Below are 11,281 nucleotides of genomic sequence, written 5' to 3' on the forward strand. Positions count from 1 at the left end.
TTGCTTCAAACCAAATGTGCAAATTACTGTTTGAGTTGGGATTCCTCATGTAGGATTTTTCTAACGCTAGGCAGTACCCGGTTGAGTTTCAACTCAAGGCAGAAGCCTTTTGGATGCACACACCTCAAGGCTTCGGTGACCAGGTCAGGAACTCTATTGGTTAGTGAAGGCCTGGATTTACATATCCCGCTTAAATTAACGGACCAAGGGCCTCTTTGAGCCCTAAATAAAGATGGCGCCTGCGTTGGCCTCGATCTTAGTGCCCTCATAAAAAATGGCAGCCAGCCTCTCTTTCCCTAGTCTTGCTCGCCCCAGTAGGAAATGCTCTGCCCTTAGTTAAGATGGCACCTGCATGCGCGTCTCTGCCCGGCTTCTGGCCCCTGCCGCCCGGCTTCACCGTGCGCGCCCTGGCGACTCCGCCTCTTTTTCGTAGGAAGAAGCGCCGGGAAAGATGGCGGTGGCTGTGGTTTGAATTCCAGCGGCGCCGCCAGAATCCGAAGGAGAGCTGGGTCGCAGTGGGCGGGGACCTGGGGAGTCGGGCGGGTCGCGCGACAGCGAGGGGTACCAGTGGCGCCACCACCACAGATACCAACACCACCACCGGCTCTGTGTCCATCATGGAGTCGGTGTTGGAGGAGGACGTCACCCTCCCCGGGACTCTCAGCGGCTGCAGGTGCGGCCCGGGCCCTGGGGGTTAGTGGTAACGGGCCCGGGGTTCCAACTGATGGGGGTTTGCTCTAACTAGGCCTTAAGAGTTTGCTCTTCGGGCGTTTGAGGATCTCCAGATAGCAGTGTGTGGGGTGGGTTCCTTAGGGGTATCTCTATGAGAGGCCCACTAGCTGATACTGTGTGTGAGGGTCCCGACCTGCACCACACCTGCCTCTAGTATTTCAGTACATATTTTGAGGAGGGTGTGAGGGACCGGTAAGGGGTTTTCTGAAAGAGCAGGAGAAGGGGGCCATTGGTAGGGGCTGGTTGGGGGATATGGCGTCCTCAGCGGGAAACTTGAAGGAACTTGATGGTTCGTTCTGGTGTGGGGGTTTGCTTTCATTATGGGGAGTGTCGTCGATACGTCCAGATTTTGTGCATAGGGTCTCATAGTGACCACCCGAGACTGAGGCAGTGGAGTGCAGTGGTTAAGAGCCTGAACGGGAGTTGGACAGAATTGGATTCAAATCCAGCCCTGTAAACTGACTAGCGATGTGACTTTGGTAAAGTGACTTAACCTGCTTTCTCATCTGTAAAATGGGGATAGTAATATTCACGTAACAGGATTGCTATGAGGATTATAAGAGATGATGCGTGCCTTGCAGTTTGCTTGACAAGTCTAGTGCCAGGCACATAACTAGTGCTTAAAAAATGATCGTGTGATGCCATTATTATCATCATCGTTATTAATAACACAATTTGGGGAATAATAGTCAAGACTGGCCTCCCCAGTGGACCTGTCCCAAGAGGCGGTTGGAGTCCGTGTTGCTGGTGGGGCTATGGGTCTCTCCTGGTAGGAAGGCCTGACAGCTCTGGACTGCACCACGTCTCAGGCTCCTGGTTGGAGAATGAGTAGAAGGAAATGGAAGAGAGCCTGAGTGAGAACCTGCAGTGTTTATTCAGCTCTGCTAGGAACAGGCTGCTGCTTTTAGTCAACAGACCTTAATTGAAAGGTGACCATATAATTTATTGTGCAAACCAGGATGCTTTTAAGAGTGAAAGAGGGCTTTATTCATATTTATGCTGGGACAGCAGGCATAAACAGGTCCTATCTTGGGCAAACCTGGACAAGTGGTTACTCTGCTTATTGAGAGCCTACTGTGTATCAGGCACAGAACAAGGCCCTTTGCAACTCCAGCCTAATTCGATCTTTTGGTAGTTTATTATTCTCCATCTTACTATCACTACCTCAACATGTTGGGATATTGCCTCTCACCTGGGTTGTTGAGGCCTCCTTCACACCTCCAATAGTCCTTTGTATTATAGCCTGAAGACGTTTAAAAGGTAAATCTACTTTTGACAGGCTGCTGCTTTATACTTGTTAATGTTTCTCATTGTCTTTAAGGTAAAGCCCATTATTACTCTCAGACAGCTCTTCTCTTGACAGTGCTGCTGGTCAAGTACTTGGGCTTTAGGACCCAGATGAGTCTGGATTTCAATCCCATTTCTGCCACTTAACAGCCCTGTGACCTTGGGCAGGGCATTCACAGCTTGTGAGCCTCAGTTTTCATCATCTGTAAAATGGGTTGGTATAAAGCCCAGGGTTGGTACAAGGATTAAAATGAGTTTAAAATGGCCTAGCCCAGTGTGTGACACAGAGTAGCTACTCAACAGATCAGCACATGTCCTCCTTTCCCTTCTCTCCTTGCCTTTGCAGGACCCAGGAAACGCTCCTGGGTCTCTTACTGATCTCTTATGCCCCCTCTTCTGACCCCCACTGACTCCTTGCTGTCCTGAGGGTATGGTTTTTTAATTTAGCTTCCAAGGTTTTCATTATCTGGCCTCGTCTACCCTCTCTAGCCTCATCTATACTTACTCTCCCTACCCTGTCTTCTCCCCACACTGCCAAACTCTTGGTTGTGAATGATCTTGCCTTTTTCTTTCTTATTGCCAGGCCTGTGTACTTGCTGTTCCTGCTGCCTGGATTGCCCTTCTTTCTTCCTTTTGCCTTATCAGTGCCTGTTATTTTTCGGGCCTCAATTTAGATATCATTGCCAGGAAGACTTCACTGACATTTCCCTCTCTCCATCTGGGCCTTCTGCCCTTCTAGCCACCTCCACCCATCACTTACCCTATCTCAGACCTTATTTACCTCACGGAATTTTATTGACCAGCACTATCCACTAGAAATATATGTGAGCCATATATGTAATTAAAAATTTTCTAGTAGCCACATTAAAAAAGAAACAGGTGATGTTAACTTTAATATATTTTAACCCAATATATCCATATATTATCATTCTAACTTCAAATCAATAGAAAAAGTTATTAATGAGACATTACATTCTTTTTGCCTTACTAAGTCTTTGAAATCCAATGTGTATTTTACACTTACAGTACTTCTCAGCTTGGACTAACCACTTCTCAAGTGCTCATTGGCGACCTATGGCTGGTGGCTCCTGTATTGGACAGCACCGGTATCAACTGTTAAATGGTTTGTCTCCTATATTATACTGCGACCTATTTGAGAACAAGGACTGCATTTTGTTCATCTTTGTAACCCCAGTTCCTAATCTGGTATCTGGCACATACGTAATAGGGGCTCAGTAACTACTTGTTGAATCAGTGAATAAACAATGCTGCTTTGAGATGACAGTGAGGACACTGAGGCTAAGAGTAGTGAGCTGTTGGGACCAGATAAAAACTACATGATCGAGCCAGGACTTAAACCCAAACTTAATGACTCCAAAGCTGGCCTTTAGTTCCATGTCCTGCCCTCTAATGAGTTCTCGGAATCAATCCTGACTGAGGATTCTGGGTGAATTTTATGGAGCTGGTAACACTTAAAGTGACCCTTAAGAAGTGGCAGAAATGTCCTGAGAGAGACAGGATCTCCATTAGGTGATCACAATGGGAGAGAAAAATCCCTAGAATAAAATCACTTCTTTTTATTCTAATATGCTACTTTCTGAGCACCCTCTGATTGGTAATTTCCAAGCCCCAGTTTTGAAGATTAAATTGGAGTCCAGTTTGTCCTCAGACTTTTTTTGCATTAGGTCAGTGTTCGTCATTCTGTCAAAACCTGATCAACTGTGGGTGCCCCAAATATCTCTGGCCCTATTAAATTTAAGCCTAGGTCCTGGGGTCAGGGAACCTCACCCAAACAAAGGCCCTTTATTAAGTCCTGCCTGGTGGTGTGGAAGGAGCTCGACCGGGTCTGAATCCTGGTTCTGCCGGTCACTAGATGTGATGTTTTGGGTTACTCACTTAACCCTTCTGAGCCTCAGTTTCTTATCTGTGATAATACTGTTACCGTAGCGTGGATTGGAGCTGCCTGCTGCAATAGCCAATTCTGAGACGGGTGAGGTAAGCAGCAAGATGTTTATTATATATCGATATATAGGAGACAGAGGGGAATAGAGTCCTCCAAAAAACCCGTCTCCCGCACTGGAGATCGGCTGGAGTCTTTTATAGGGACAGGAGGATCTTTTATGGTAGTTTTTCTTTGAGGTGGTGATGTCTTAGATGAGTTAACCTTCCACTGGTATCCTTAGAGGTTATCTGGTGACATCTTTGGGGATTATCTGGTGACATCTTTGGGGATTATCTGGTGACATCCTGCTTAATCTTGTCACAAGATGGATGCTTTGTTTGCTTTTTCATTCTTAGATCATTATCACTTGTTTTCCACATCAGTTAATCTTAAACCTTTTTGTAAAGACTAGAATGGGAGGGAAAAATCACGAGACAATGTGGCGGTTAGCAGTGGGGAGTAAATAATAGTGAGCCGGGCCTATGCAGCCTCTTCCAATACCTATCTTATTGGGTGGGCCTGAGGATTAAGTGAAATTGTGTATATTATGTACCTGACACCTAATGGGGTGTGCATTAAATGTTAGCTGTTTTTGTTATACTATTTGACTCAATGGCAGTGGGTTTTTTTAATTACCATGTCACAGTGTTTTCCCGGACAGAATCATCTGTGCTCACAGCTCTGGGTACATCCCTTTGTTTCCATGCCCAGGAGTCTGCCTCTCTGCCCAACTGTGAGCTCCCCAAGGCTTGGGCCCAGGCTTGTTCATTCATGCATTCCTCCATCCTGATCAGTGCAGACTAAGGTCTCACTGAGTGCTTGCCGTGTGGTTAGCAGCAGACCAAAAAGAAATGTTTGCCTGTAAGCACAGTTTGTACTTTCTCAGGCAATGAGTGCATTCATAGACATGTAGAAGGAGTCTGGGAAAGAGCATGGAATGCCTGGTGAAGGCTGATGGTGGTGAGAGGGCTGATTTTGGAGTTGGGGAACCCCTAAGCTGTGAGGTTTGAGTAGAGAGCTCCCCGTCACCAGTATAAGCTAAGGGTAGGGAGTGTACAGCTTGTTCCCCACTGTACCTCTAGCACCTAGAACCATTTCTGGCACATAGTAGAGGCTCAACAAATATTTGTTGACTGAGTCAATTTTGTTCAGTGTCTGATATTTGAAAAGATAAATACCATGTAAATATAGACTCCATCTTTAACAGTGAAATGGACACACAGAGTATAAACTGGTACAGTCTTTCTGGAACACCATTTAGCAGTATCTGTTGACATTAAAAATGTGCCTATGCTTTTCTTTTTAAACAGCTTTATTGAACATGCCATAAAGTTCACTTAAAATTCATTTAACGTATACTATTCAGTGGTTTTTAGTATATTTACAGAGTCGTGCAACGATCACCAGAGTCTAATTTTAGAACATTTTCATCATTCCAAAAAGAAACCACTTACCCATTAGCAGTCATTCCCTATTCACCCACTTGCCTCCTCACCCCAGTCTTAGGCAACCATTAATCTACTTTCTGCCTCTTTAGATTTGCCTATTCTAGACATTTCATATAAGTGATATCTTACAATATGTGGTCTTTTCTGAGGTTCATCTGTGTTGTAACATGTATCAGTACTTCATTCCTTTTTATTGCCGAGTAATATTCCATTGTATGACTATTGCGGTGGAGTAAATTACTTAATATGGCCCTTTTAGCCATGCATGTTCTTGTGACTCTCAAAAATGATTGGGTGGGACTGTGCAAATCAGGTGCTTGTGGCCCACCAAGGGGATTGGATGGCATTGCTAATAATGCAGATAAGGTACATGGAATCCTGTGGGGGTGGTTGTTATTGTGAGGTACTGTCGAGTCAGTTCTGACTCATAGTAGGACTGTGCATATAAGGTGTATGGAACCCTAACAAGGGGATTGGTCAGTTTTGCTTAAAAGTGAGCCAGTCCCAGAGTAGAGGGGGTACCTCACTACCATCAAGAAAGAAGAGCCGGGAGTGGAGCATTTCCTTTGGAGCCAGGGTCCCTGCGCTTAGAACCTTCTAGACCTAGGAGATAGAGCTGTAACACTAGAAAAGGTGTGAGATGGTGAGAAGCAGCAGCTAGCGTGGCAGAGAAACAGCAGTAGAACAACCAGGGGACTGGCAAGAGATGGTGTGGTTGGCTTCCCAGCCAATGGGGTGAGGCATCTACAGTGGACAGGCTGACCGATGGGGCAAGAGAGCTGAGCGCCTTTGGGCAGGAGGCTTCCTGGCGCAGTGGGGTGCCTCTGGGCACTTATCGGTGGAGCTAGGCTCACTGACCCATGGAGCCAGAGAACTGAGCACCTTCAGGCAGGAGGCTTCCCAGTGGAGTGGGGTGCCTCTGAACACTTATTTGAGGGAGCTAAAAAACTTTGTAACACTTGACCGATCAGGGCAGAGGCCAGGCCTGAGCGGGGCCTGAGGGCTGAGAGAGGAGCCTGCAATGAGGGATTCAAGAGGAGTCTGCCCCAAGGGGGCCAAGAGGAGCCTGTCCCCAGGGGACCAAGAGGAGCCTGTTCCCAGGGGGCTGAGAGGGGCCCTGCATGGCTGAGAGGCACTGAGAGAGCTGTCCTGCACTGAGAAAAGGGAGACAGCCTACATGCTTCCTCATCCTGAGTTATAACCTGTTACTTCCCTAATAAACCCCATAATCGTGAGTATAGTCTGTGAGTTATCGAACCCAGCAGAGAAGTAGAGAGCCGTGGGAGGGACTGCTGGTGTAAGAATTGGTAAAAAGATTGGAGAGAGGAGGTATGTCTGACCTCTACCTCATAGGAATCAGCCTTGGGCTGATGCTGATCTTGATTGTCTCTCCTTCCCCTTCTGAAGTTAGACAAGGAGGTCTGCCGCCCCCATTCCATTTTTCCAGATATACCACATTTTGTTTATTCAGTCATCAGTTGATGGACATTTGAATTGTTTTTATTTTTGGCTATTGTGAATAATGTTGCTGTGAACATTCATTTGTGGACAGGTTTTTGTGTGGACATATGTTTTCATTTCTCTTGGGTATATACTTGAGAGTAGAATTGCTGGGTCACATGGTAACTCTATGTTTAACATTTTGAGGAACTGCTAAGCTCTTTTCCTAAGTGGTTGTACCATTGTACATCCCCACATCTTTTCTCCTGTGGAGTGGCTGGTGGATTTGAACTGCCCACCTTTCGAGTAGCAGAAGAGCACTTAACCTCTGCACCACCAGGGCTCCTTATAAGGAATCAGTCACATTGAATTAGGACCTATACTATTCCAGTGTGATCTCTTGTTAACAAATTATATCTGCAAAGACCCTATTTCTAAATAAGGTCAGGTACTGGGAGTTAGGACCTTAACATATCTTTTTGAGGGACATGGTTCAACCCATAACACCCATTTTAAAAATGTGAATATGTTTTGACCCATTAGTTCCATTTTTGTTGTTATCCTAGAGAAATCCTCATACATGTGCAGGAGACCTCTGAGGATATTCACGCGACATTGTTTGTGAAAGGGGAAAAAAAAATAAGTTGATGATATCAGTTGGGGACTTGGTAAATAAACATTGTTTAGAAGGTATCTTTCAGAGTGTGACCCATTAATGATTCATGAAATCCTATTTAGTGGGTTGCAGCAAAATTTGAAAAAAAGGGGGATGGATTTATCAGGGCTACGGCAGCTGGTTGGGCGCAGAGCTGAGCAGCCACAGGAGATGCTTCATGTGTCATCGTGAGGAGCAGCCAGTGGCGACATGGAGCAGGCCAGGGACCACTTACATCTGAGACAGACTACAGAACAGTGTGTGCCAGAGGTAGAAGTCTAAGTCAAACGTAGAAGGACAACCTCGCTGAGCAACCAAGAGTATCAGTTGTACCCAAGGCAGTTCCAGCAGCAGCAAGTACCTGTGGTCGATTTCCAGGCAAAACTCAGACAGGCATCCTTGGCTGAGACCCCAGGATGTGGTTACGGCTGTGTTGGAACATTGAGGAAGCTGATTGCAACAGAAAAACCATTCTCTAGCTACTGTTTGAAGCTTCTGCCCAGCTTGCATTGTTTGTAGGAGAACCTGCGTCATACCTTTATCTGTGGCCTTCCCCTAGGTCTTAAGGATCCAGAAACTTTACTGAGAACATTGGATTTGGTGGAACAGCAGTCATGACTGTGGGTGTCTTAGTCATCTAGTGCTGCTATAACACAAATGCCACAAGTGGATGGCTTTAACAAAGAGAAATCTATTCTCTCATAGTCCAGTAGGCTACAAGTCCAAATTCAGGGTGTCAGCTCCAGGGGAAGGCTGTCTCTTCTCTGTTGGCTCTGGAGGAAGGTCCTTGTCATCAGTCTTCCCTTGGTCTGGGAGCATTTCAGCTCAGGAACCTCAGGTCCAGAGGACACGCTCTGCTCCTGGCGCTGCTTTCTTGGTGGTATGAGGTTCCCATGTGTCCCTGCTCGCTTCTCTCTTTCATATCTCAAAAGAGGTTGGCTTAAAACACTATCTAATCTTGTAGATCTCATCAATATGACGGCTGCTAATCCATCTTATTACATCATAGTGATAGAGTTTACAACACATAGGGAAATCACATCAGATGATAAAATGGTAGACAATCATACAATACTGGGAATCATGACCTAGCCAAGTTGACAGATATTTTTGGGAGACACAGTTCAGTCCATGACAAGGGACAAGAGCAGCACATTGAATGAGATGTATCCTGCAAGGTGGCTGAATCTTCATTGGCACCTTTAAGGCTTCTGACAAGCATATAAGCTTGATCCTCAGTGATTATGATGAGTTCAGGAAGATCAAGCCAAAGAATGTGAAGCAGCCAGAGCATGAAGAAAAGCTGTGTGGGAAGAACTTGGTTTCCATGACGGTCATGGGGGCACCCCCCAAAGATACTGCACTGCTTGGGTTCCACTTGCTGGAGTTGCAAGAAGCCCTGGAGCTGGCAGAGAGGTACCAGCTGGTGTCCCAATTCCCCAGGCTCCTGCTGGATTAGCTGGCACTGTCAGAGAGGTTGGGGGAGCCATCCCAATAGGTAATGTCCCCCCAGGGAAGAGGCACTGTAGCAGCTGCTGTAGTTGCTACTAGTGCTAGCATTGCTGGAGCCCAAGTGTAGTACCCACCAGGTCTGGAACCCCACCCCCACCTACAGGCAGAGCCACTGCGTCTCCAGGCATTATAGCTCCTCCACCTGGTATGAGATCACCCATGGGCTCACTGATTGGGGTTCCTGCTGCTCGAGGGACCCCATTAGGCATGCCCCCTCCAGGAGTGAGACCCCCTTTACCAGGAATTAGAGGTCCACTCCCCCGGGAATGTGTCTACCAAGACCCTAGGATACACGTTGATCCTTCTTACTCACTTTTTTTCCTGCAATACATCTTATAAGACTGTGTAGGGTGTTTGTGAGCTTTTTTGTCTCCTTTTTGCTGCATTAATGTTAGCTGATAATAAATACATAGGGTAATTTAACTGCAAAAAAAGAATAGAACAGAATAGAAAATATTTCAAGAATTAAGGATAATACTGTATTTCCTTCTGTGGGTCCTAATTAATAAAGTTTGAAAAACTGCTGTAGAATGTTTTGTAGGAGTTAAAAACATGAGGTAGATCTATTTGTACTGACATGAAAACATCTCTAGTCTACATTGTTAAGTGGGGAAAAGATGTTATAGAATTGTATATACTGTTTGATTGCACTTACGTTTTTATGTATGTAAATACATAGAGAAAAGTCTGGTTGGATACACATGTTGACAACAGTGGTTATCTCTTAGGAGGGGACAGAGATGGGGGTGAGGAGAACCTTAGGCGTATCTGTAGTTTTTGACTTATTAACTTTAGGTTATATTTTTGTATTTCTTCTCTAACTCAGAATAAATAACAGAATGAAACATGAATTGTTGATGACAAACCAAACTGTAGTTGTTGGTGTAATTGTATTCTGAATGTGATGTCTATTCCCATCTACGGCTCTTGTAGCACTTTATAAATGAAATGCTTAGTGCTCGCTGGCACTTGTGATGTGAATGGACGATTGTTGCTGCCATATATAGGCACAGAAAGAGATTGCTCTTTTTGGGTAGCAGTAGAGCAAGATAAGAGGATGGGTGGTGCAGCCTAGGTGAAGGGCCATTCATTCACTCAGCAGATGTGACAAAGATTTGCTGCAGTGACTGTCCACTCTGCTTTGCCTCAGTTCATTGAGCCCTCACTGCAGCTTCGCTGAGGAAGGCATTAGGGGTAACAGGATGGTGTAGAGGTTAGCGCATGGGGTTTAAAATCAGGCCAGCTTGGTTTTTTTTTTTTAGCTTATTAACTTTTCTGGGCCCGTTTCCTAATTTTAAAAAATGGCAATATTTTAAAATACCTTCTGCTTCAGAAGGGATGCGGTGAGAGGCTGCCTATACTGTCCTGAGCGTGGTGCTCACACAGTGTGAGTACTCTGTATAGGATAGGTTTGTTACTGTGCTTTATTTTGCACACGAGGAAACCTGCTCTTCTATGTGCCGCATTCATTTAGGAGCTTTGGGCGGCCCAGACACAGGGTTATTAACAAGTGGAAAAACCTGGATTTTGGTCTTAGCCTTGCCACTAACCCTTCGTGTTTCTTTCCTCTCTCTGGGCCTCAGGCTTCCTATCTATATAATGTTAAAATCATGTCTAAGCCTCTTTGCTTATATTGTTTTTAATTCTAGTGGCGCTCCATGATGCCTTAGCCTTAGTTCTAAGGCTGAGAGTGAATGGTCACAGCAGGAGGAGGTAGCTTCTTTTGGGGCCAGAAGGTGTAGTTAGAACTGCCTAGAGGATGCAGATGACAAAGATTGATGACATTTTAAAGTGATGGGTTAAGTGGAAATTTGGCATGAACCATACGGGAGCTTCTATATTACATGGTGATTTCTTCTAAGAGTTGGGATGTCAAATGTCATTTTTCAGACTTCAGTATTTTACTGTTGGAAGTTTGTCTAGGACCAAATTCTTTGGCTTTGCCTGCCAGGTAGTCAACCATGATAGACCTTGGCCTGAGTTGTTGATGGACCATTTCAGCCAGTGGGAGTAATTTAGTGGTTGTGGTGGAGAGAACCCCAGATTGGGAATGCAGAGACCAAATTTGGGCTAAGCTTTGCCAATAACCTGGTATGTGACTTTGGGCCTCTGGGCCACCATCTGCAAAAGTTGGTGGTTAAACTTGATCTTAATTTTTTTTTTTTAATTAATTTATTTATTTATTGTACTTCAGGTGAAGGCTTACAGAACAAATAGTTTCTCATGAAACAGAAGTACACATGTTGTTTTATGACATTGGTTAAC

At 45.2% G+C, this 11,281-nt stretch overlaps 1 protein-coding gene and 2 pseudogenes across 5 annotated transcripts in view; all 3 read left to right on the plus strand.

The window, feature by feature from the left end:
* Positions 1–456: 456 nt before the first annotated feature.
* Positions 457–11,281, plus strand: part of CDK5RAP2 (CDK5 regulatory subunit associated protein 2) — a 233,404-nt gene continuing 222,579 nt past the window's right edge. For all 5 annotated transcript variants that reach the window (XM_023727350.1, XM_023727354.1, XM_023727352.1 and 2 more), the window contains exon 1: positions 457–673. In XM_023727350.1, the coding sequence (XP_023583118.1) occupies positions 618–673 (56 nt within the window). In that variant the 5' untranslated portion in view covers positions 457–617. The remainder of the gene's footprint in view (positions 674–11,281) is intronic.
* On the plus strand, positions 7,184–8,162 carry LOC111819707 (SNRPN upstream reading frame protein pseudogene; annotated as a pseudogene).
* Positions 8,601–9,756, plus strand: LOC101352959 (small nuclear ribonucleoprotein-associated protein N pseudogene; annotated as a pseudogene).

Source organism: Trichechus manatus, unplaced genomic scaffold, assembly GCF_000243295.1.
Source record: "Trichechus manatus latirostris isolate Lorelei unplaced genomic scaffold, TriManLat1.0 scaffold00016, whole genome shotgun sequence".
Lineage (NCBI taxonomy): Eukaryota > Metazoa > Chordata > Mammalia > Sirenia > Trichechidae > Trichechus > Trichechus manatus.